The sequence below is a fragment of the Chiloscyllium punctatum genome, chromosome 42 (assembly GCF_047496795.1).
Source record: "Chiloscyllium punctatum isolate Juve2018m chromosome 42, sChiPun1.3, whole genome shotgun sequence".
NCBI classification, from domain to species: Eukaryota; Metazoa; Chordata; class Chondrichthyes; order Orectolobiformes; family Hemiscylliidae; genus Chiloscyllium; species Chiloscyllium punctatum.
Window position 1 is genome coordinate 66,114,134 of NC_092780.1, and position 26,890 is coordinate 66,141,023.

At 41.9% G+C, this 26,890-nt stretch overlaps 1 protein-coding gene across 1 annotated transcript in view; it reads left to right on the forward strand.

Moving 5' to 3' along the window:
• The window catches only part of map3k3 (mitogen-activated protein kinase kinase kinase 3), a 150,644-nt gene that overhangs the window by 106,672 nt on the left and 17,082 nt on the right, over positions 1 to 26,890 (forward strand). The window contains exons 13-15 of the mRNA XM_072561046.1: positions 4,143 to 4,291; positions 7,247 to 7,378; positions 23,373 to 23,502. Of these exons, the coding sequence (XP_072417147.1) occupies positions 4,143 to 4,291; positions 7,247 to 7,378; positions 23,373 to 23,502 (411 nt within the window). The remainder of the gene's footprint in view (positions 1 to 4,142; positions 4,292 to 7,246; positions 7,379 to 23,372; positions 23,503 to 26,890) is intronic.

A 26,890-nucleotide genomic window follows, 5' to 3' on the forward strand; every position in this document is an offset into this window, starting at 1 on the left:
ATACACACCACATCAACCGCTTTCCCCTCATCCACCTGTTTGGTCACCTTCTCGAAGAACTCAATAAGGTTAGAGAGGCATGACCTAACCTTCACAAAACCATGTTGACTATCCCTAATCAAATTATTCCTTTCTAGACGATTATAAATCCTATCTCTTATAATCTTTTCCAACGCCTTACCCTCAACCGAAGTGAGGTTCACTGGCCTATAATTACCAGGGTTGTCCCGACTCCCCTCCTTAAACAAGGGAGCAGCGATTGCTATGCTCCAGACTTCTGGCACTACTCCTGTCAATAATGATGACATAAAGATGGCAGCCAAAGACTCTGCAATCTCCTCCCTGGCTTCCCAGAGAATCCGAGGGTAAATCCCATCTGGCCCAGGGACTTAGCTGTTTTCAGATCTTCCAAAATTGCTAAAACCTCCTCTTTGTCAGCCTCAATCCCATCTAAACTTGTAGCCTGTATCTCTGTATTCTCACTAATATTGCTCTTTTCCAATGTGAGTGCTGATGAAAAGTATTCATTAAGCACTTCCCCTATGTCCTCAGATTCCACACACAACTTTCTGCTCCTATCTTTGATTGGTCCTAATCTAAATCTAGTCATTCTTTTATTCCTGATATACCTATAGAAGGGCTAAGGGTTTTCCTTGATCCTATCAACTTTTTAAATGAGCTTTTAAAATTTCTTCAATCATTTGGGTGTCACTGACTAGGCCAGCATTTTTGTGCCTCCATAATTCCACTTGAGAAGGTGATAATGAGCTCTCACCTTGAGCTGCTGCACAGTCTATTGGGAAGAGAGCTCCAGGATTTTGACACCACAACCATAAACGAACAGCAATATAGGTTTCAAGTCATGGTGCTACATTGCTTGGAGGATAGTTTGCAGAAGATGTTGTTTAGAACATCTGCTATCCTTAGCCTTCTCTGTGGCAGGAATAGAACTAATGAGAGCAATTGGGAACTTGTCACTTTTGGTGTGTCAATGATGAAAGCTATTTTTAAAACAAGCAAATAGTATGGTGAAGGAATTGTCTGAGTGACAGATAACAGTGAGTAGGGATAATAAAATCGGTGCTCTAATTGGCAGGACATAGTTAGTGGTATCCCACAGTAGTTATTTTAGAGCCTCAATTATTCCCCGTTTATTAATGGTTGATTAATAAGGCAAAAACCACATGTCCACATTTATGACAATTTAAGCAATGTAGATGGAAACCTAAAAGTATGAACATAATTTAGTAAGCTAAATGGAATCTATTTGCTATAGTTTTACTTATTTCAATCTGAGCAAGTGCAAGATCATCCACTTTATTCTGTAAACAATCAATCGTGGTACTTTCCAATGGACAAAGTGAATTGCAAATTACATTTGCTTAAAGATGCTTGGTAGCCTCGGTACATATGTCAACCAAAGATCATTAACAGCTGCAGAAACATTCCGATTGTGAATATAATGCTAGTCATTAAATCCAGGTGACTTTAATCCTGTAGGGGAGTGATGCTTTCTAGTTGGACCACATCTAGAATATGTCTGAGCACTACAGTAAGAAAATTCTATTGACTGCGGAGGAAGTACAGTGTAGATTTATCAGAATTGTTCTTGGAATCCAAGATTAAAATGATAGGGAGAGATTACATAATCAGGACATTCGAAAAAAATCTCTCTGGCTCTCTCAGCACTTTCAGATCTCCAGAACCCGCAGTATTTTGCTTTTATTACTTAAACTCAGCACAAACAAATTTACAGCAGCATCTTCCAAATCTCCAGGTGAATGAAGCAGAAATGTATTCACCGTCATCTTCAGGATGTTGCTGAAGGAAACTTTGGAAGATCTTGAGCAGAGGATTTACATAAACTGTAGTCTGGTGGGAGGTCTTTTCAGCCTCAAGCATCTTCAGGCTTACACAAAGACCCAGGAAAAGCTCGTCAATGAACTTTGGTACGTTCTCTTAGCCACAGTCAGTCATACTTGCAATGTACAACAGCATCTTTTGGCAGAACAATATCATAAACATTGAAGTCCTGGAAACAGACAACATCAGCAGCATCTAGACCGTCCTGCTGCAAAGCTAATCCCAAATAGATGACAATCACCTGACTAAGGTGTTGCATGGAGGGCTGACTACTGGTAAACAGAACAGGAGGTCCCCACTCAAATGCTTCAGAGACTTGCTAAAGAAGTCCCCTCTGTGCCACATCAGCTGTCACCAGTGGGAAGCATAGGCCACAGGTCATCATACTTGCAGGTGCTATATCAAGTGTTACAGGCATTTTGTAACTGAACAAAGAACTGGCATGAAAGACAAAAAAAGGTTAAGGATGGATCCCATTGTCCCCAGCAGCAACTATACTTACACTTGTACCCACGATAAGAATCTACCAGTCGCAGGCCTGGCGAGCCACCAGTGGGCCCAACTGACGAATGCTGCCTTCCTATGACTTCCATCCACAGAGAAAGGCCAAGGGAGACTCAAACTGAAGTACTCTTCCCTGGGATTCAGTTTATATTTTTGTAATGTTTGAGAAATAGATTGAGTTGAAAAAGAGAAACTGGCAAATGTCGGGTAGGTATTAAAATTAATCAGATCTTTCAGAAATGAAATTAAGAAATGTTTCTCTGTAAAGGGTAGCAGAGGTTCAAGACCCTTTGCTCCCTACAACAACTGGTGTTACATTAGTTAATTTGAAATTTGAGATTGATGGGGATTTACTAGCCAACAGTATTAAGGGATATTGGACAAAAGTAGATGGAGTTGGGCCATCTCATTGAATGGCAAAACAGGCTTCTGAAGTACATGTGACTGAAGGTTTTGCAGGCGCAGACCTTATTTTGGATGTTTTGCATTTGTGTGCAGAGTTTAGATTATATGAAAGCAATGTCGGCACTTAGAAGTTTCCCAAGTTCACAGCGTGAACTTGCTGCTCCGAAGACTAAAATATCGCATCCAGGAGAATACAATCAGTTTCAAGTGAACAGGTGTGGAGAGACAATGCACAGGCAGTGCTGTTCCATGGCCAACCATAAACTAATCTTTAATAAACTTCAACTCCAGTCACTATTTTGGAGTGGGAAGCAAACATTTCAACTTATAATGAGATGAGCTTTAAGAGATTTGAGAAATCCAGGCTCTCAGTGAGACATCTCAAATAATAATCAATATGGATTAGGTAAACGCAGCATATTAGTCCAAACTAAGTTGTGAAACAATTAACTCCAGAAACTCAATTCTGTGTTGATATTTGATAAAAGTTTCTTTATTCCCAAAATACGTCATGCTTGATATCACCATCTAGATGGGGTTGTAAAGATAACTTTGATATCAGTTGTTGTGGGGTTCTAACCCAGGCGGTACCTGAGTTTATGGGGAGGGCCTTTGTTTCACTCAACCAGTCTTTTGCACATTATATGCTACTAGGTGTTTGGTTTTGCACTTGGTATGCCTGAGTTCTGGCTCACTGAGTAACCCCCACCATACACATACACACACAGCCTGAAATCTACCATGCCACCATGTGGTCTCTATTGGTGCAAATGTATTGAAGATGGAACAACTCTGTGACTAACACATAGAGAACAGGATATTTGCATTGCTAGCAAATTGTTATTCAAATGCTAATCATAAAAGTCTTTCCAGTCTCTTGACAAAACTGATTATTTTTCAAAGATTAATTTTATGTAGCAAAATGATCCTAAGAACCTGCATCATTCCAATTAGGCAAATACCTCCCATTATTTACCACCGCTCAGCTCCTCCTGGAAATTAAGGCCCAATTAGCATAGAGGGTTTGCTTGGGCAGAAGTGCTGTGGATGCATAGTTACTATGGTTTTGCTTAAATCAATTATCTGAGCTTAAACTTGGTAAGCAGACGAAAACTGCACCAAGGCCTGTTCTTTAAATGACATCAGATCCCATTGCTGATAGTTTATTTTGCACATGCAACACAAAAATCACTCCTGGAGATGTCTTGCTTCTCCACACTGTCACAATTCATTATGTGTGTAGTGGTTTGCATCGGCAATTTTTGCTTCACTTCTGGATAGCGTTGTGTGTGTCTCTAATTACCAACTACAATTGATTTTAATTTTGAAAGCAAAATTGAATTGGTTCAATCTTTTGGTTAATATTACAGCACCAAGTGCACCTACCAACTGGAGGAGAGGAAAGCTGCTGGGACAAGGGGCTTTCGGACGTGTCTACCTCTGTTATGATGTAGACACAGGACGCGAACTTGCTGCAAAACAAGTTCAGTTTGACCCTGACAGCCTTGAGACTAGCAAGGTGAGTCCTGTGACCTCCAGTCCAGTTGTCTGATAGCAAAATGTATTAGTTAGCTGGTGTTGTATAACTCAGCTGGGTGTCATACCTCACATTCTGTGGGCTTGATCTCCATCTGTGCCAAACTGGATGATTTCAATCCGGATACAGTTAGGAGCGCTGGAATTGGCCATCCTTTCCATTCTTGAAGTAGTGATGAGCAAATGAGGCAGAGCAACACTCCTGATTCCAGTCTGTCTAGAAATGTGTGTGTTTGATGGTTGCACAAGAGATTGGGATTTGGGCCGTACCCCTAACCCTATCTCAACTCCCCATTCATCCAAGCAAGTCACCCATAAGCGAGAAAGGTCTCTGAGCTTTTAGCCCAGGCTCTAACCTCTCTCTCTCTCTCTCTCTCTCTCTCTCTCTCTCTCTCTCTCTCTGGAGAAACCTTTCTTGCTCCGTGTCAGCACTGCTGTCATAATAGTTATTGCTGTGAATTTTCCTCCCTTCCACCTCAGCTTCAATTGTGATGCTGTGTTTGTAGTCTCACAGTCTTGCCTCAAGACTGGCCATATTATTTTCTGTTAATTATTTCTTTCCCACAATTTTGCCTCTGAATCTCCTCTTCCTCAAGTTTACAATTTTCAGATTTTTGAACACTGTTATCACCTAGCTACTGCCTGCTAATTTCTCTTTTTTTTAAGTTTTGACCTTGGTGTCTCTCTCCAGTTAGGTCAAGTATTCTGTGGGAGAAAGTTAATTAAAGCATTACGCATGCAAGTAAATAGCAATCAGTCATTATTCAGCTGTGTGCTGGAGAGTTTGACATTAAGTTAGTCATGCCTTTGAGGTTGAACATGTTGGCCGTTTTCATTAACAATCCCACATCCAAAGTGTTCAGGCTTTGCAAATCAAGCACTTGATGTCGGTGAACAGAAGGTTATGTTGAATGAACTAAGAAACTACAAATGAGTCACAGACATTAAGTTAAAAGTGATTTTTCTGCTTATTTCTTGGACAAGGGTGACACTTGAAGTTAACATTTTAGTCCCATTAGAATTTAGTTTCTTCATTGTTATATGATTGTGATTTATGTGTCCCAGGATGGTTACTTTATCTCTCTGAGGGCTGTTTCCTTTTAAAACTGAGAAAATGTATTCGATACTTCCTGTGTCATGATAAAGGGGGGCTGAGGGAAAATACACAGTAAATAGGCAAAGCATTGGTGGACATTATAGCAATAAGAACTACTTCTCCAAATCTTTCAATTGATTGTGTTGGAGGATGATGTTTTGCCTTTCTTCTAAAGAGACTCATAGTGGAGTCAGAGTCTGTTATCTCGCAAAAGCCCATCCCCAGGATAGCAGAGTTCTCAGCAGATTATTTGACGTAGAATTGCATCGCAGCCATTTTGGGTGATCATGAGTTGGAGGAGCCAATGTTGGACTGGGATGGACAAAGTTAAAACTGACGCAACACCAGGTTATAGGCCAACCAGTTTATGGGTACATACAAGCTTTCAAAGCGCTGATGCTTCTTCAGGTAGTTGTGGAGCAGGACCATAAGGCACAGAATTTATAGCAAAAGTTTGGTGTCATGCGGCTGAAATATATTAAACAAAGTTAGATTAAGTCTTTCCTCTTTTAGAATGGTTTTGCTAGTTTTGGTTCGTTATTACGTAAATCCCAGAACTCCTTTTAAGTCACATTCTCAAGATAACTTTAGGTTTTCTAACAAAATGCGTCTTCTCAGCTCAGACAATGCATTAATGGTGTGAGGTTAAAGTCTGTCTGTGTCCCAATCTTGAGTCAGACTGATTCTGTTTCTAAAGTGGGATTTATGGAATCTTACATAGATTGACTGTAGGTTATGCACTTTTTTTAAATTTTATTTTCTTTTAATTTTATTTTACTCAATAAAATTTATTTTATTGAGTAAAATAACACGGTGCTACATAGTGGTCCTGCTTTCCAGGAATCTTTGGAATCAACAGGACCCACTTTACACTAACGCAAAATCAAAGTTCCCCAATGTTGTCTTTCCAGAGTAAATGTCAGACATGATTGTGATGCGATCCCAAGTCCTAACAGTTTTAAGCTCCTGCAAAAAATGTTTAGAGACATTGGACACTTAAATAGTTCATCTGTGCACCACCAAAACAAATTAAACTGAATGATTATCGATTTGCTCTCTTTCACACAATGTACGTTTTTCCTAATTCTCATTGCCATTGATGTTAATTAAAATGAAGTCAGGAGAGATGTAGAATGAGTGTATGAATCAATGTCATCGTGTTCCACTATTACCAACAATCAAAATGACCCTCAAGAAGTGAGAGTTTTGGCTGTAATTTTTCCCATACCCACATTACGGTATTTGTCCTTTCCTTAGTTGAGATCAGCTAACTCAGCACAGTGTGGGAGAGACATTTCAATGTTATTTTTGGATTGTTCTAGCATGGAGACTATTACAATTATTTTACACAATGATGGTCTATACAGATAAAAATAACAGGCAAACATGTTTATGTTGAAGTTTAACAATTTACCACAAGAGTATTAAAATGTAAATCTAATTTTTTTTTAAGAGCATTCAATAACACTAAAAATGCTATTCAGTTTTCCGTGCAGTCTGGCATTACTCCAGACTACATTATTAAAATGAAATAATAATATATGTGGTGTTGTTTGAGCGCAGACAGAATTGTATTTGAGCTCAATATTTGCTGTACACCATTTCTGCATGTTACTCGTCCCCTTCGTCCTAAATTTAGAGGCAAAATGTTTTGTTTAAAACATGAAATTTTCAGTCCATTAAGACGGTACTAATGGATGTTTTTCCACTGTCTGTATGGATATGTTTCACACATCTGCAATCAATATACTTTATGAAAGTCAATTGCCAGCATAAGGAAAGAACTGGCATAGAGAATCACAAGCAACGTTGACAGGATTTCTGTTTTGATCTTCTTGTTAGGAAGTAAGCGCGTTGGAGTGTGAGATTCAGTTACTGAAGAACCTACAGCACGAGCGAATAGTGCAATACTATGGCTGTCTCCGTGAGAAAGCAGAGAAAACTCTTTCAATTTTCATGGAGTATATGCCTGGGGTGAGTAGAGAAAAGCCAGGAAAACATGGGTGATTATTTGAAATTGTGGCATACAACGTTTTCTGTAAAATGTACTCTTCATTCCAAGTTCTGTTGTTTGTGGGAGTATGAGGCACTTTCTGTTTCAGATGGCCTGTATTGGCAACCATTACTCCGAGGTTTATTACGGGACGAATTATTGCTTTTCTTACATGGGCTGGCAGAGCCAAGAGGCCTGTTTTGATTTTAAGGCTGCACATTTGTGATTGCATTCCTGTCCAATGGACAACACCATATAATTCAGGCTAAAGTATAAATTCAAGTTACTGAGAGGTATAAACCAAATAGAGGAAGAAGAAAACTTAAAACAGTAATACTTCATACAATACCAGAAATTGCTGAAGAAATTCAAGCAGCACATCTGTGGAGAGAAAGCAGATTTATGTTTCAAGTGTAGTGACTCTTCAGCAGTACTGATAGCGGTTAGGAAAAAGTGGTATTTATACTGAAGCTAGTGTTCTGGTAGGTGAGGTGGGAGTGGTGAGCGGCTAGGTGGAGATGAAGCAGAGAGAGAGAGAGATGAAATGAGTAGGCAGACAATGGGATTATTGATAGTAAGTCAAAAGAGAAAAGCTGAGTAAGTGATGTGCTGAAAGCAACACAGGTAATGTGATAATAGGACTTAGGCGAGAAGCAACCCATTGTCACTATCTGCTCCACCCTCCTCTCCGACCTATAACCATCACCTTCACTGCCACCTCCATCCACCTTTTGCACTCTCAGGTACCATCTCCCCAGCCCTACCCCCCATCCCATTTATCTCTCCACCCCTGAGGCTCCCAGCCTCATTCCTGATGAAGGGCTCCGGCCCCAAATGTCAGTTTTCCTGCTCCTCCTGACCACCTGTGCATTTGCCCCCCCCCCCAAAGTAGAGAAGACCACATGAGCAGACAATACAGTAGATGAAATTGAGTGAAGTGCAGGTGAATCATCGCTTCACCTGGAACGTTTGTCTGGGGCCTTGGACAGTGAGGAGGGAGGGAGGGAGGAAATAAACAGGCAGGTATTAACCTTCTGCGATTGCATGGGAAGGTGCCATGGCAGTGTGAGGGGTGTTGGGAATGGAGAAGGAATGGACCAGGCTGGCCTGGAGGAAATATCCCGTGCAGAATGCTGACAAGGTGGGGGGGAGGGGGTGAGTGAAGTGGAGTGGAGAAGGAATATGTGTCTTGTATCATCATAGAATCTCTACAGTGTACAAACAGGCCCTTCGGCCCAAATAGTAGCCCACCCAGAACCATTCCCCTACCCGTCATTTACCCCTGACTAATGCACCTAACCTACACGTCCCTGAACACTATGGCCAGTTTAGCATGGCCAATTCACCTAACCTGCACATCTTTGGATTGTGGGAGGAAACCGGAGCACCCAGAGGAAACCCACACAGACATGGGGAGAATATGCAAACTTCACACAGTCGCCCGAGGTTGGAATCGAACCTGTGTCCCTGGCACTGTGAGGCCGCAGTGCTAACCACTGAGTCACTGTGCCACCCCGATTAAACTTTTTTTTTCAAGGCCGAGGTGACAGAAATCACAGTTTACAATCCTTTAGGTGCAAAGACTAGGAGAACCAGGGGAATCTTTTATTGTTAGAAGGAAGAGGACAGGTGAGGGAAAAAGTGTGGGAGGGGTGAGACAAGGCTGAGTCCAGTCAATCACGGTCGCAGAGAATCCTCGATTGAGGAAAGATGAGGACTGTTCTGAGGGTGCCCTCTGGAAGGTGACATCATCAGGACAGATATGACAGAAACAGAGAAACTGGGAAATGGGACGGAGTTTTTTATGGGAAGCCGGGTGTGAGGATACACAGTCCAGGCAACTGTGGATGTCGGTGGGTTTGTAATGGATATTGATAACCAGAAATGGAAACACAGATATCGAGGAATGGAGGAGTCAGAGATGGACCAGATGAAGGTGAAAGCAGGGTGGAAATTGGAAGCAGAATTGCTAAGTGTTTCCAATTCCAAACAATGAAAGGGGAAGCGCCAATGAGGTCATCAATGTACCAGGGAAAGAGTTGTGGGTGGGGGCCAGAGTAGATCTGGAACCCCACAAAGTGACAGGCACAATGGGGCCCACGCAGATACCCATCGTCACTCCTCTTTTCTGAAGAAAGTGGGAGGAGTTAAAGGAGTTGTTCCAAATGAGGATGAACTCAGGCAGGTGGATGAGAAGGTTTGTGGTGGTGGATAGGGATGGTTCAGGCCTTTTTTTCTCGAAAGAAGCAGACAGCTGTGAGGCCATCATGTTTGGGGATGGATGTGTAATAGTGAAAAGGAAGTGGCTGGAGGCTGTTTGTAGGTTTTGGGAAGAAGCTAGAAGCAGACTGTATGGGGCTGGGGGATTATGAGCTGGGAGACACTGGTGGAGGAGATCTCCAGATGAGCTGAGGTTGGTGATGGTTGTGGAAACAATAGCCTGGTGCTTGATGGTGATGTCATGGTCCAGTGGGATAGAAAAGGTGTGTTCAAGAGCTGATACTCGGCCTCCGCAGTGTCGAGGTTACTTTGTCAGACAACAGTACAATCTTTGTCAGTCAGCTTGATGACAAAGGGTTTGATCTGAGAGCTTCCACAATTTTTTGTTTTATTATACTTTATGCAACGCTTAATGATACCATAAAGCATCATCTGAAACTTAAAGAAGTTTTACATTCTCGATAATTTTCTTAGGTTTTTCCAATGAAGCTTGTAACGGTAGTAAAATATTGACACATGATTTGCATTGATTAATATAAAGAGCCAGGTGACAGAATAATTGACAAAGTGAATATTGGCACTATTGTGGCTGCCTCTGAGGTGGAGGTAAGGTGGAAATTGTTTGTTCCTAAAGTGCAGTAAATTTGTTTGTAGTTGTAATCTCTGCACTCACGACCAGAATTATGCAAGCAGAATCTCCAGACTAGAGCAGGGTTATATTTCTGGCACAATCGAGATTGGCGATAATTTCATTATAAAATCAGTCCTAGTCATTTACAGCAGTAGAATTGACAGTAAAGTCACACGTTCATGACAGTTCAGACTAGAAATAATAGTTTCATATTTTCAGTGCACACTTTAAGGCAGTGTATTGATGAACAGATCAAAGAAGATCTTTTAAAATATGTTCTTAAGGAATCACAGCATTTCCCAGTTGGTTGGGAATCAATATGAATTACTTCTAAATCTCTATCAGTACCTTGTCAACTGTTGGTCCCAGCTGTAAACAGCAACAGCTTGCAGCCAAATAGAGCATTTCACATGAAACATTCCACGGTATTTCACAGGTGCTGTATCAAACATAATTTGACACCAAACTAAGGAGGGACTGTGACAGGCAACCAAAAACTTGGCCAACCCTAGGCATGCCCTTATTTCTTTGGTGGCACAGTGGCTCAGTGGTTAGCACTGATGTCTCACAGCACCAGGAACCCAGGAAAGGATTGCAAAGTTTAAATCTAAATGGTTAAAAACGCAACAGTGATTTTAGAGTAACTTTAAAATTGGAGATACTCGCAAGGCAAGTACTGTAGGAACAATTGTTTGACAATTGCAGAGAGAGAAGCTGGTACAAGACCGCAGAAGAATTTGAAAACCATGATGAGAATTTGCAAATCCACTTTGTCAGATTGAGAGACAATATAGGTCAGCAAGCATTGGGGTGATTACTAGAACATAGAACAGTACAGCACAGAACAGGCCCTTCAGTCCACGATGTTGCCGACCATTGATCCTCATGTGAGATAAACCTAATGTACGAACTCTCAAATTTCTGTGACCATATGCATGTCCAGCAGTCTCTTAAATGTCCCCAGTGATCTTGCTTCCACAACTGCTGCTGGCAACGCATTCCATGCGCTCTCAACTCTCTGCGTAAAGAACCCACCTCTGACATCCCCTCTATACTTTCCGCCAAACAGCTTAAAATTATGACCCCTCGTGTTAACAATTTCTGCCCTGAGAAAAAGTTTCTGGCTATCAACTCTATCATGCCTCTCATTATCTTGTATACCTCAATTAGGTCCACTCTCTTCCTTCTTTTTTCCAATGAAAAAAGTCCGAGCTCAGTCAACCTCTCTTCGTAAGATAAGCCCTCCATTCCAGGCAGCATCTTGGTAAACCTCCTCTGAACCCTCTCCAACGCATCCACATCTTTCCTATAATAGGGTGACCAGAACTGGACACAGTATTCCAAGTGCAGTCTAACCGAAGTTTTATAGAGCTGCAACAAGATCTCACGGCTCTTAAACTCAATCCCCCTGTTAATGAAAGCCAAAGCACCATATGCTTTCTTAATAACCCTGTCCACCTGGGTGGCAATTTTAAGGGATCCATGTACCTGCACACCAAGATCCTCCTGTTCCTCCACACTGCCAAGAATCCTGTCCTTAATCCTGTACTCAACTTTCAAGTTCCAAAACTTGAAAAATGCATCACCTCGCATTTATCCAGGTTGAACTCCATCTGCCACCTCTCAGCCCATCTCTGCATCCTGTCAATGTCCTGCTGCAGCCTACAACAGTCCTCTATACTGTCAACGACACCTCCAACCTTTGTGTCGTCTGCAAACTTGCTGACCCATCCTTCAATCTCCTCATCCAAGTCATTAATAAAAATTACAAACAGTAGAGGCCCAAGGACAGAGCCCTGTGGAACACCACTCACCACTGACTTCCAGGCAGAATATTTTCCTTCCACTACCACTCACCAGCCAATTCTGTATCCAGACAGCCAAGTTTCCCTGTATCCGATTCCTCCTGACCTTCTGAACGAGCCTACCATGAGGAACCTTATCAAATGCCTTACTGAAGTCCATATACACACATCCACCGCTTGACCCTCATCAACTTGTCTAGTAACATCCTGAAAGAACTCGATATGGTTTGTGAGGCATGACCTGCCCCTCACAAAGCCATGGTAAAAACAATGACTGCAGATGCTGGAAACCAAATACTGGATTAGTGGTGCTGGAAGAGCACAGCAGTTCAGGCAGCATCCAATGAGCAGCGAAATCGAGGTTTCGGGCAAAAGCCCTTCATCAGGACCATGTTGACTGCATTTAATCAAGCCGTGCTCTTCTAGATGGTCATAAATCCTATCCCTCAGAATCCTTTCTAACACTTTGCAGATGACAGACGTGAGACTGACTGGTCTGTAATTGCCAGGGATTTCCCTATTTCCCTATTTCCTTTCTTGAAGAGAGGAATTACATTTGCCTCCCTCCAGTCCTCAGGTACGCCTCTGGTGGAGAACGAGGATACAAAAATCTTCGCAAGTGGCGAAGCAATCCCATTTCTCGCTTCCCAAAGCAGCCGAGGACAAATCTGGTCCTGGTCTGGCGACTTGTCAATCTTAATGTTTGTCAAAATTTTTCAACACATCAGCTTCCTCAATCTCCATCTGTTCCAGCATGCTTACCTGCTCCTCAATGGTTTCATTCACTCAAGGTCCTTTTCTTTAATAAAGACAGAAGCAAAAAACTAATTTAGGGCTTCTCCTACCACCTCAGACTCTATACACAAGTTCCTTATGCTATCTCTAATCGGCCCTACTCTTTCTTTGATCATTCTCTTATTCCTCACATACGTGTAAAATGCCTTTGGATTCTCCCTAATCCTTCCTGCCAAGCCTTTTTCATGCCCCTCCTGGCTCTCCTCAGACCATTTTTGAGCTCCTTCCTCGCCTGCCTGTAATCCTCTAGAGCTGAGCAAGTCCCTTGCTTCCTTCACCTTACGTAAGCTGCCTTCTTTCTTTTGACAAGAAGCTCCTCCGCTCTCGTCATCCAAGGTTCCTTTATCTTACCCCTTCCTGCCTGTCTCAGAGGGCCATATTTATTCATCACTCGCAATAACTGTTCCTTAAACAGTCTCCACATGTCTATAGTGCCCTTTCCATGTAACAATTGCTCCCAGTCCATGCTTCCCATAGTTTCCTTTCCCCCAATTAAATATCGTCCCATTGTGCCTGCTTCTCTCCTTCTCCATAGCTATGTAGAATGTGAGGCAGTTGTGGTCACTATCCCCAAAATGCTCTCCCACCGCAAGATCTGACACCTGCCCCGGCTCATTGCCGAGCACCAAATCCAAAATGGTCTCTCCCCTCGTCGGCCTGTCAACGTACTGAGTTAAGAAACCCTCCTGAACACACCTTACAAAAACAGCTCCATCCAAACCATCTGCTCGAAGGAGGTTCCAATCAATATTGGGAAAGTTAAAGTCACCCATTACAACTATCCGACTACATTCACACTTTTCCAAAATCTGCCGACCTATGCTTTCTTCAATCTCCCTGCTGCTTTTGGGGGGGCCTGTAGTAAACCCCTAATGAGGTGACTGCTCCCTTACTGTTCCTAATTTACACCCATACTGACTCGGTGGGCAGATCTTCCTCGACAATGGAAGCTTCTGTAGCTGTGATACCCTCTCTGATTAGTAGTGCTACACCCCTTCCTCTTTTCCCCCTCTCCCTATTCTTTTTCAATGCTCTAAACCCTGGAACATCCAGCAACCATTCCTGCCCCTGTGAAACCCATGTCTCAGTTATGACCACAACATCATAGCACCAGGTACTGATCCATGCTGTAAGCTCATCACTTTTATTCCTCATACTCCTTGCATTAAAGCAAACACACTTTAACCGATCCCTTGGTTCTTTCCCAGGAAATTCCTTCCCACTGGCTGCACTACCTCTTGCTATTGGCTCATCTCCATCAACTCTCCCCTCCGGTATATAGCTCAGGTTCCCACCCCCCTGCCATTCCTCACCCCAAGTGGAATGCCCATTACATTGAGATTGTGACCCCCATGCTGTAGATCCCTGGACAGTGTTCTCAGCATTACCTTGCCAAACTCTTAACAATATTAAAAGTTGCAATTAGATCACATCTCATTCTTAGAGATTCAAGAGAATATGGATCAAGTCTAGTCAGTCTGTCCTCAGGACATCCTCCATCCCTTGTAATAAATCAAATGAACTTGTTGAACTTCTGCCAGGGCAAGGACACAGGACAACTTACAGGGATTTATGCACCTGGACACCGTGATCTCTCTGTTCATCTATGCTACCAAGAATTTTACCATTAGCCCAGTACTCTCCATTCCTGTTATTAATCCTGAAGTGAACTACCTCACACTTTTCTGCATTAACCTCCATTTGCCATCTCTCAGCTCTGCTCTGCATCTTATCTATGTCCTTCTGTAACCCACAACATAGAACATTACAGTGCAGTACAGGCCCTTCAGCCCTCGATGTTGCGCTGACCTGTCATACCAATCTGAAGTCCATCTAACCTACACTATTCCATGTACGTCCATATGCTTGTCCAATGACAACTTAAATGTACTTAAAGTTGGCGAATCTACTACCGTTGCAGGCAAAGTAATCCATACCTTTACTACTCTGAGTAAAGAAACTACCTCTGACATCTGTCCGATATCTATCACCCCTCAATTTAAAGCTGTGCCCCCTTGTGCTCATCGTCACCATACTTGGAAAAAGGCTCTCCCTGTCCACCCTATCTAACCCTCTGATTATCTTATATGTCTCTGTTAAATCACCTCTCAACCTTCTTCTCTCTAATGAAAACAGCCTCAAGTCCCTCAGCCTTTTCTCGTAACACCTTCCCTCCATACCAGGCAACATCCCAGTAAATCTCCTCTGCACCCTTTCCAAGGCTTCCCCATCCTCCTTATAATGCGGTGACCAGAAGTGCACACAATACTCGCAAGTGCAGCCGCACCAGAGTTTTGTACAGCTGCAACGTAACCTCATGGTTCCGGAACTCAATCCCTCTATTAATAAAAGCTAAAACACTGTATGCCGCCTTAACAACCCTGTCAACCTGGGTGGCAACTTTCAAGGATCTGTGTACCTGGACACCGAGATCTCTCTGCTCATCTACACTACCAAGAATCTTACCATTAGCCCAGTACTTTGCATTCCGGTTACTCTGACCAAAGTGAATCACCTCACACTTGTCTGCATTAAACTCCATTTGCCACCTCTCAGCCCAGCTCTGCAGCTTATCTATGTCTCTCTGTAATCTACTACATCCTTTGTCACTATCCACAACTCCACTGACCTTTGTGTCGTCTGCAAATTTACTCACCCACCCTTCTATGCCCTCATCCAGGTCATTTATAAAAATGACAAACAGCAGTGGACCCAACACCGACCCTTGCGGTACACCACTAGTAACTGGACTCCAGGATGAACATTTCCCATCAACCACCACCCTCTGTCTTCTTTCAGCAAGCCAATTACTGATCCAAACTGCTATATCTCCCACAATCCCATTCCTCCGCATTTTGTACAATTGTGAGGAACCTTATCGAACGCCTTGCTGAAATCCATATACACCACATCGACCGGTTTACTCTCATCTACCTGTTTGGTCACCTTCTCAAAGAACTCAATAAGGTTTGTGAAGCACAACCTACCCTTCACAAAACCGTGCTGACTATCCCTAATCAAATGATTCTTTCCTAGATGATTATAAATCCTATTTCTTATAACTTTTTCCAACACTTTACCAACAACTGAAGTAAGGCTCACTGGTCTATAATTACCAGGGTTGTCTCTACTCCCCTTCTTGAACAGGGGAACCACATTTGCTATCCTCCTGTCTTCTGGCACTATTCCTGTAGACAATGACGATTTAAAGGTCAATGCCAAAGGCTCGGCAATCTCCTCCCTGGCTTCCCAGAGGATCCTGGGATATATCCCATCCGGCCCAGGGGACTTATCTATTTTCACACTCTGCAGGATTTCTAATACCTCTTCCTTGTGAACCTCAATCCCACCTAGTCTAGTAGCCTGTATCTCAGTATTCTCCTCAACAACATTGTCGTTTTCTAGAATAAATACTGTCGAAAAATATTCATTTAATGCTTCCCCTATCTCCTCTGACTCCACACACAACTTCCCACTACTATCCTTGATTGGCCCTAATCTTACTCTCGTCATTCTTTTATACCTTAAATACCTATAGGAAACCTTGGGGTTTACCCTGATCGTACCCACCAACAACTTTTCATGTGCTCCTCCTGGCTCTTCTGAGCTCTCCCTTTAGGTCTTTCCTGGCTACCTTGTAATCCTCAAGCGCCCTAACTGAGCCTTCACATCTCATCCTAACATAAGCCTTCTTCTTCCTCTTGACCAGAGATTCCACTTCCTTTGTAAACCGCGGCTCCCATGCTCCACAGTTTCCTCCCTGCCTGACAGGTACATACTTATCTAGGACACACAGTACCTGTTCCTTGAATAAGCTCCACATTTCTAATGTGCCCATCCCCTGCAGTTTCCTTCCCCATCTATGCTTCCTAAATCTTGCCTAATCGCATCGTAATTGCCTTTCCCCCAGCTGTAACTCTTGCCCAGTGGTATACACCTATCCCTTTCTATCACTAAAGTAAACATAACAGAATTGTGATTGCTATCACCAAAGTGCTCACCTACTTCCAAGTCTAACACCTGGCCGGGCTCATTACCCAGTACCTTCATCCTTCAGCACTGTCCTGCCTTAGTGTCATCCGCAAATTTACTAACCCACCCTTCTATACCCACATCCAGATCATTTAGAAAAATGACAAACAGCAGTGACCCCAAAACAGATCCTTGCGGCACACCACTGGTAACTAAACTCCAGGACAAACATTTCCCATCAACCACCACCCTGTGTCTTTCAGCTAGCCAATTTCGGATCCAAACTGCTAAATCACCTTCAACCCCGAAAGTCCTTATTTTGTGCAATAGTCCACCATGTGGAACCTTATCAAATGCCTTACTGAAATCTGAGGAAGTTCTTGGTAAAGCTATGCAAGGCACTACCCAGACCAAGGCTAGAAAACTGTGAACAATTTTGGTCCCCTTATCTAAGGAAAGATGTGGTGGCATTGGAGGCAGTCCAGAGAAGGTTCACCTAGTTGTTTCCAGATAGGGAGGGATTTTCTTATGAGAAGAGGTGAAGTTAGTTGGGCTAATTCTCATTGAAGCTTTAGAATAATGAGAGGAGATCTTATTTAAATATTAAGATTTTTAGGAGGTTTGCAGGGTAGCTGTGCAGAGGTTTTTGTGCCCTTCAGGAGAGTCATAAGACTCCAGAGGGTATAATGCAGAGTAAGGGATTACATATTTATGATGGATGAGGAGGAGTTTCTTTTCTGATCTGTAGTGAATTTATTATTTATTTTAAACTAAAGAGCTGTGAAGGATAGGTTGTTCACTATATTCAAAGCTTGGATATACCAATTTTTAATCAGTGAGAGAATCAAGGGCTGTGAGGATAAGGCAGGAAAGTGGAGTTGAGGATTCTCAGATCAGCCATTAACTCATTGAATGACAGAACAGTTTTGATGGACCAAATCACCACTACCTGCTCCTGTGTCTAATGGTCTAGATGTGGTCTTAACAATGCACTGTGTATTTCCAGTAAGACTTTTTATTCTTAAGCTCCATCCCTTTGTGCCAAATCATGACTTTCTCTCCTATGTGTAGGTTCTAATATACTTAACATTTTAATTTTAATTTTGTAGTTTTTGTCCAATGATGCTTCAGCATTCTTTTTGTTTTGTTCATTCATGGGATGGAGGGTATCGCTGGCTGTGTCAGTATTTATTGTCCAACCCAATTGTTAAGAGTCCACCACAATGCTGTGGGTCTGGAGTCACGTGTAGGCCAAACCAAGTAAAGATGGATTTCCTCCCCTAAAGGACATGAATGAACCAGATGGGTTTTTCCTGACAATTGACAATGGATTCATGGTCATCATTAGACTCTTCATTCCAGATTTTTATTGTATTCAGATTCCACCATCTGCCAGAGTGGGATTCAAGCCCAGCTCCCCAGAACATTACCTGGCTCTCTGGAGTCTCGCAATAATACCACTAGGCCATCACTTCCACATGCTGAATGCAAATATTTCCCAGTCATTCCCCATTTGAAAAGAACTTTCCTGCTTTTTTTTGTCCAAGAGTAAATAATTTTAAAATGTGTTGCTGGAAAGGCACAGCAGGTCAGGCAGCATCAAAGGAGCAGGTGAATCAACGTTTTGGGCATAAGCCCTTCTTCAGGAATGATTCTCCTGAAAACGTCGATTCTCCTGCTCCTTGGATGCTGCCTGACCTGCTGCGCTTTTCCAGCAACACATTTTTAAGCTCTGATCTCCAGCATCTGCAGTCCTCACTTTCTCCAAGAGTAAATAACGTCAAACTTCACTATATTTGTAAGTGGAATGGCTCTCTGTTTAATTGAAGTATCTACAAACTTTGAAATTGTCCCACTAATTTCCATCTCTTCCAGCTGTGTCTTCTGACATTGTAGCTCTCTACCAGCTTCGTTTTTTTTAGTTCCCCTACCTTAATGCGTCTTCTTCACCCCATGCTCTTCCTTTCCATTCTTCAAGCCCATCCCCACCACTCTTGTCACACTGACTTCATGAGCTAACTGCATCTTTTCTGGTATTCATATACATATCCTGACAACAGCCCTGCTTGGAGAATTAGCTTGTGTCATAAGATCTGTGTTGTGCACTAGTTTTTCATTTAACTTAACCTTGCTGATCTGCATCCTATAATTTTGTGATACTGCTAACTCATTTTAAAATACATTTTAACCACTTGTCCCTTGTACTGGTGAAGTCAAGTGGCCTAAAATCATCTGTAGTGAGTTGGCTTTTTACTGTGTGGTAATTTTTGCTATGTTAAGAAAATGAAAATCACTCTGAAAACATAGCCTTGAACCATTGCTAATAGACTAAATAGGTATTGCTGTGATTCTTTGTAAGTGGTGTTTTTAAGTTGTTATAGTGCGTTGATCCAGTAAAGGTCCTTTACCTTTCTAAGATGCTAGCCAAGGAAATAATCGATTAGTAGAGTTATTGATTAAAGTTTCCAATACTGATTTATTAAGAGGACTTTAGGTTAGATTGTGTACAATATGCACTTTGTAGGTGGAATGACCCTGCGACATCAGAATGATAAAAGCACAACGGGTGAAACACTTAGCACAAACAGCCATCCTTCTTAGATTCCAGTGTTGTTCATCTAAAATTGACAGAGAGCAGGGTGGAGGTGAAATTATAGACTCCGTTTCAATTTTTGCTCAAACAACTGCACTTGGATAGCACCAGTAACTAAGTTCTGAACTTTTGGCATCTAATATTTCAAAAATGTATTGGCATTTCAATCAAAACGAGACTGTTCAGTCAAAATGTGGACAGGTGGCAATTCTCTGTTCTTTGCCTGGAATTGTCAAAGTGGTGGGTGGAGATGAAATACTCTCCGAATTATTGCCACTATTGGTATTTTCAAGTGCAGTGCAATTGCTGTGCCTTTCAAAGAAATTCAGTTGTTTTGTTTGTTTAGATGTGGAGTTAATGGTTGCTTAAATTCACTAAGATACTACATGAGGTTATAATTTTTGGGTTAGCTTTGAAGTTTATTTGCTGTCTGGTAGTAGAGTCAAATACTGATAACATCACACTCTACTTTGTTTTATCTACTATGATGTTTCAAAATAATGGCTTGCTAATTTCTGTTTGATCCTGCAAGTAAGTTTACATAAGCAGTCCCAAGGAGCTACAGTTCTTAATTATCCTTCCTTATTTTGCTCTGATGGAGGCTGGAACAATCTCCATATGGACAATAAAGGAAAGTTAAGTCTATTAGCTTCTTGCACTGACTGGTCTGTATAAAACAGAACTAGCAGTTTGCAAACTTGTAACAATGTTATGTCACTCAGTACTGGTGACTAGAAATATCTACCTGCAGAAAGTGAATGGTCTCTGGGAGTGCCGAATGAGGCCAAGTGACTTAGCTGTTGGAGATTGAAGCTCGTTCGGTTTGTCTGGTCTTTTAAGCCCCTGTGTGTTCTTTAAATATTCTGAAAATCATTGCTTACTTTTGAAAAGATTGTGTTTCTCCAATCCTAATTGAAGCTGTTGCTTTGTACTGAAGAACTTTGTGTTCCACTGCTGGTGCCATTACAATAGCCAAGTGTTGGTATATAATTGCATACCATGTGACAGGATACTGCTTATAATCTTATGGTGAGTGGACTCAGCTGACAGGAAGCATGTTTTACAGAGATATTACATAGAGCTTAACATGTATATGACTAATAATTGTAGTAATCCTTTATACACAAAGTTGTTCACAGGCAGTTTATATTGTGGATGCATAACACATATTATAATGTACTCCTCCCTGGTCCATAAAAACTTAAAATAGTCACATCATTGCATTAGTAGATTTGTTAATATTTTTGTTATTGTTTTTGATTTATTGCTGTCACATGTACCAAGATACAGTGAAAATTGCTATTTTGTGTGCTATATGGGCAGAACATGCCTTACAAAGGGCATTTGGATAGCAAAACAAGTGCAGAATACAGCTGTAGAGAGAGAGAGATTAGAACTAACATTTGAGAGGTCCGTTCAAAAGTCTGATAACTGTGGGGAAGAAGCTGTCCTTGAATCTGTTTACATGTATATTCAAGCTTTTATATCTTCTGTCTGACAGAAGACATTATATTAGGGGTGGGAGAGGTCTTTGATTATGTTGGTTGCTTTTTCAAGACAGCAGGTGGAGTCAGTGGGTGGAAGACTAGTTTGCACGATGGACTCGGCTGTATTCGTATCTCACTGTAGTTTCTCGCAGTCTTGGGAAGAGCAATTGCCACACTACCCTATATCCAGATAGGATGCTTACTGTAGTGCATTCATAACAATTGGTAAGACCCCTTGTGGATATGCTGAATTTCCTGAGCCTCCTGAGGAAGTAGAAACATTATTTTGCTTTCTTCACTGTCACTTCAACATGGGTGGACCAGGAAAGATTGTTGGTAATCATCATTCCCATCATCATTCCCAAGGACTTGATGCTCACAACTATCTCCGTCTCCACTCCATTGCCTGCTGTCTACTTCCTGAGGTCAATGACGAGTTCCTTCGTTTTGCTGCCATTGATGGAGGAGATTTTTGTTTTATGTTCTGCCTCATTGTTTAAGATCCAACCTACGACAGCAAACTGGTAAATGGAGTTTGAGGGTTTTTGGCCACCCAGTTGTGATTGTACAAGGAGTATAGTAGATGGCTGCATATACAGCCTTGCAGGGCACTGGTGTTGAGGATTATGGTGGAGGTATTGTTGCTTATTATTGCTTGCAGTTCATTGGTCAGGAAGTCACGGATCCAATTATAGAGAGAGGAGCCAGGACCTAGGTCTCGGAGTTTAGAGATGAGTTTGTTTGGAATTAAAGTGTTGAAGGCAAAATTGTAGTCAATAAATAGGAGCCTGATACTGGATACTCTTGTTATCCAGATGTTCCATGGATGCGTGTAGGGCCAAGGAGATGGTGTCTGCTGTGGGTCTGCTGCATCAGGAGGCGACTTGCAAAGGATCAAGGCAATTTGGGAGGCTGGAGATGATGTGAGCCATGACTAAACTGTCAAAGCACTTCATAATTATGGAGATCAGCCCCATCGGGAGGTAGTCATTGAGGCACGCTGCATGATTTTTCTTTGGCACCGCGACGATGCTGGTCTTGAAGTAGGTGGGGACTTCAGATCGTAGTAAGGAGAGATTAAAGATGTAGACAAAGTCTTTTCCCTGGGGTCGGGGAGTCCAGAACTTGGGGGCATAGGTTTAGGGTGAGAAGGGTAAGATATAAAAGAGGCCTAAGGGGCCACTTTTTCACACAGAGGGTAATGCGTGTGTGGAATGAGCTGCCAGAGGAAGTGGTGGAGGCTGGTACAATTACAGCATTTAAAAGGCATCTGGATGGGGACATGAATAGGAAGGGTTTGGAGGGATATGGGCCGGGTGCTGGCAGGGGGACTAAATTGGGTTGGGATATTGGGTCAGCATGGATGGGTTGGAACGAAGGGTCTGTTTCCATGCTGTACATCTCCATGACTCTGTGTCTATGAATACCTCCACCAGCTGGTCCACACAGGATCTGAGTGCATCTTTTCAACCATAGTTCCACAATAGAACTGACCTTATTGATTATTTGCCTTCATTCCTGTGTTATTCTGAGAGATTTCCTGGGTGCACAATGTCAGTATGATGTCCTTTATTTTTGAGATTGTAAGAATTCGGAACTGGAGTAGGCCGTTTGGCCCCTTGAGCCCACTCGCCATTCAGTTGGATCATGGCTAGTCTGACATGCTTCACATCCACTTTCCTGCCCTTTCCCCATAACCCTTAGATTCTTGATCAGTCGGGAAACCATCTCAGCCTGAAATATACAAGAGGAGTCGGCACCAACAGCTCTCTGGCAAGAGGTTCTAAAGAGACTCAATCCTCTGAATGAAGAAATTCCTCCTTATCTCACTCTTAAATTAGTGCTCCTTAATTCTGACACTATGCTCTGTGGACCAAGATGCTGCCATGAAGGGAAACATCATCTCAGCATTTACCCTGTCAAGCCTGTTTAGATTCCTGTATATTTCAATATTTCACTTCACATTTTGCTAAATTCCAATGACTAGCGTCCCAAACCAAAACCAGAAATTGCTGGAGAAACTGTGTAGATCTGGCAGCATCTATGGAGGAAAAGCAGAGGTAACATTTCTGGACTGGACCTGAAACATTAACTCTGCTTTCTCTCCACGGATGCTGCCAGACATGCTCAGTTTCTCCAGCAGTTTTTGATTTTGTTTCAGATTTCCAATATCCACTGGGTTTTTTTTTTGAGTCCAAACCTGTGTAACCTTTGCTCATAAGAGACCTGGGTTTGAATCTAATCAGGATCAATGTTGCGGAGGTTTCTTCTTTCTGAATGCAAGTGTGAAATGAACCTCGGCAGTTTAACTCAAATCCTGAATGTGTGCAGAGCTGTTAGATATCCTTCAGGATTTAGCTATGATCTGGAGGTGCCATTCTTTACCTTTATTTTATCTCATAGTTTGGAATGGTCCTCCCAAATTCAAAAATCCGTAATGCTATTTCACTGACACATTCCCATTCTTTCTAGGGTTCAGTGAAGGATCAACTGAAAGCCTATGGCGCGCTAACAGAAAATGTGACCCGAAAATACACCAGGCAGATTTTGGAAGGTGTGTCCTACTTGCACAGTAATATGATTGTACATCGGGATATAAAGGGTAAGTAGCTCTCTGGATTCTTTTGATTCAAAGTGTTGAGCACATTTGTGTGTGACTGAGGCAAGGGAGAAGGTTTCCTTCCCATGAGTGAACCAGTTGGCTTTTTCACACCAGTCTGACTGCTTCCTGGTTACTTATTCCAGCTTCGTATTTCTGTTTTTTTAAACTAAAGTCAAGGTTTCAGCATACTCCATGGTGTTCGAGTTCTGCACATGCTACCCTATTAGAGTAGAGCAATATTTCTGTATTCCTTATTTGTTATTACATTTAACATATTACAGTTTGATTTCAGTTCTTGTTCAGCATTTGTTTTCCTAATTGTTTTTTTTTTCTGGAGGTTGTTGGTCTATGTTAATGGGTGTGATCCCGATGATGCCACAAACATGATAATAACAGTCAAAGGCACACTTGTTACATTCCCAATTATCCCCCGTGTTTAACACTCAGATGTTTCTGCTGTAGTTCTTCTGTGAATGATCAGTGGCCCTTTTCTTCCATCTCTCTATTATCTACATGATGCTGAGAACTTCATGCAAACTCCATGCGGTGGCCCACCATCACAGCTACCTGTTTTTTTCCTATCAGTTTAAACATTTCTCTTCAACTTGTTTGGATCTTCCATAAGTATATCTGCAATCAGGCCAATCTCTGTAGTCTGATGTAAGTAAAGTCAGTAAGCATCAAGTTAGATTGACTTATCTGATATTATTGAGGCAACAATTGAATTGCAGATGGATCTTACCTCTGATAATTGAGTAACTGAACTCTGCCTGCCACATACTGAGGCTAAGTTATTGACACAAGTATGATTCTGCAGCAATATTTAATAAAATCATTCCTCTGACTTCAATTATTAATGCTAGATGGCAGAATTATTTGGATTTTGTTGAGTCAGAAGCATAATACCTTTCTGTTACAGTAAGTGGTCCATTCAGTTTAGTGAAGCTATTCCCTTGACACTGTGAAAGATGCTAAAGGTGAGACACCATGATGAAAAATCTGCAAAATCCCATTGTTGCACTTTGGGTTTGACAAAATGCAATTGTGAAGGACGGGTTTATTTGAAGGGAACTGAATAGCTTCCAACAATGAATGGTGATTTAGGTTTTATATTAAGTGCTGTAATTCTCTGTCTCCTGTTCCTCACAACCTGACTGGGAGCCAGTCAGGAAATATTTAATCATTTGGATGTGTCTCAATGCTCAGCTTTGTGTTGTACTGTGACGCAGGTTATTTGGCGAGCTTGATTTCTAGAAAAGAATTTCTTGGAATCTGAACAACTGCAGATTATAATTAAAATATATGATGGTGCTGTTTTGATTCTGTTGGTGAGAACAGCTCCTGAATCATATGGGTTAATAGGTCCCTTGACGCTGCTATATTTGTTGACTTCAGATTGAATGTGATAGGTGTACTTTGTATAATTTCAGTGCTTTTGCATTCTGGAGAGTTATTTTGAGGATTTGTGTTCTTGGTCTCTGTGTAATGGCTACCACTTAGGGAATGTCCCCTTCATAGATGTTAGAGGAGGATAATACTCGTTATGTTGGAAATTGTCCTCCTCAGCACATTCTTGCCCTAGCCCAGTATTCTCCTCCACATGCTGTTTTGAAAAATGGGACCTTGGAAACGGAATCACAAGCTTTGGAAAGATCAGAGGAACCTTGACTTATACTGTAAACACTTCCAGGAGATGGATGTAGGTTTGCTCACTGAGCTGAAAGGTTCATTTCCAGACATTTCGTTACCTTACTAGGTAACATCTTCAGTGGACCTCATGCGAAGCAATGCTGAAAATTCCTGCTTTCTATTTATGTTTGGGTTTCTTTGGGTTGGTGATGTTATTTCCTATGATGAAGTGACTTCCTGTTCCTTTTCTCATGGGGTGGTAGATGGTGTTTGTTGATTGAGTTCTGGTTGGAATGCCATGCTTCTAGGTATGCTACCTCAACCTGAGCTACAAATCTTCTCAAAACTCACTCACAGGAGAGAAATGAATGGTTTAAGCAACAACAGTCCAGCCAACTTCACTTGATAGTCTTGTTCAATGTCCTGTTCTGGTTGAGATAGGGACAGTGAAGGTTGCACAGCCATAATATGACCAAGACTGGAAAGAAGCGTATGAATATGATCTGGAAAGTTTGGTGATCTGAATGCGGTGATGGTCGAGATGTTTTGATACGACATTGCACTAAGAGGCTTCTGCAGTGCTTTTAAGTAGATTTATTTTCTGTAATGCTGAATTGCTTAATTTGCTGAGCTAGAAGTATACATTAGCCCGAACCAGTATACAACAGTCACATCAACCAGATGCCCCTTGTGAATCACAAGACATCATATATAACCACTTACTGAGTCTTAGTCCATCTTGTCTACAGAAGGTTGTGGAGAGATGAGCATGTGCAGAGCATCTGACTTGGTGGGGAAAGTGCCAGAGAAGGCAGACTGACCCAGTCAGAGGAGGATGCTAATCACTGAGAATGTGCCAATCGTCTGAAGTAGAGAAGGGCATTGAGGATATGTGGAGCGTGAAGGTTGTTAAAGTGGTGAGGCCCATGAACTCCTCTTCACCCTCTAAGGGAGAGGGGAAACATGCACCGAGCAAGTTTCCTGAGAAGAGAACCAATCTTACAAATATCCTTTTATTTAAAAGTAACACTAGTATTGCCAAGTGTGAAAGTATCGTTGGACTGCTGGAAAACTGTTCATTCTACCTTGCTTTCCTTCTGTGTTCTGCAGGAAGCTTTGGAGGGTAGAGTGAAAGGAGGCAGGGAAAGGATTTAGTCTGAAATCAAAAAGAATTGATGGTGTGAGATTCAGGATCAGACTGATCTTTTGAGTTGTAAATTTGGCAGTGGATCTAGGAGAGAAAATGTTAGAGTGAGTTTGAAACTATTTATGATGAGTACAGTGAATTGGCTGTAGATTATGTCAGCACTGGCCCCAGACCCTTTGCCGAAAGGCTTTGGGAAGCAGGCAAAGTGCAACAGCAAGGTTAATTCCTGAGAAATTGTCCATTTCCTGATTTGGAAGGTTTGACTAATGTAACAAAACTCCTAACTCTCAATATTGACAGTTTGTAAGATATGTGCTCAGAGAATTCCTGACCTCTTGACTTATTAGTGTGGAGGAAGTCGGGGTTGTGTAAGCAGTGTTGTTGACTGTTAAATTTAAGGCCATGCAATGCCGTGTCACTGCTAACACCCTGCCACTGTATTGATTGTTAATTACAGTTAACACAACAAAGTGAAGGTCCACGTTGGGGGCACCACTTATTTCCTTTCCGTGTTTTATAAGTGAACTGCTTATTATCTAAAGATTATATTTATATTGAAATAAAATCTTCAAAATTTCCCAATTAATTAAACTGAAGTCAGTGATATTTCAT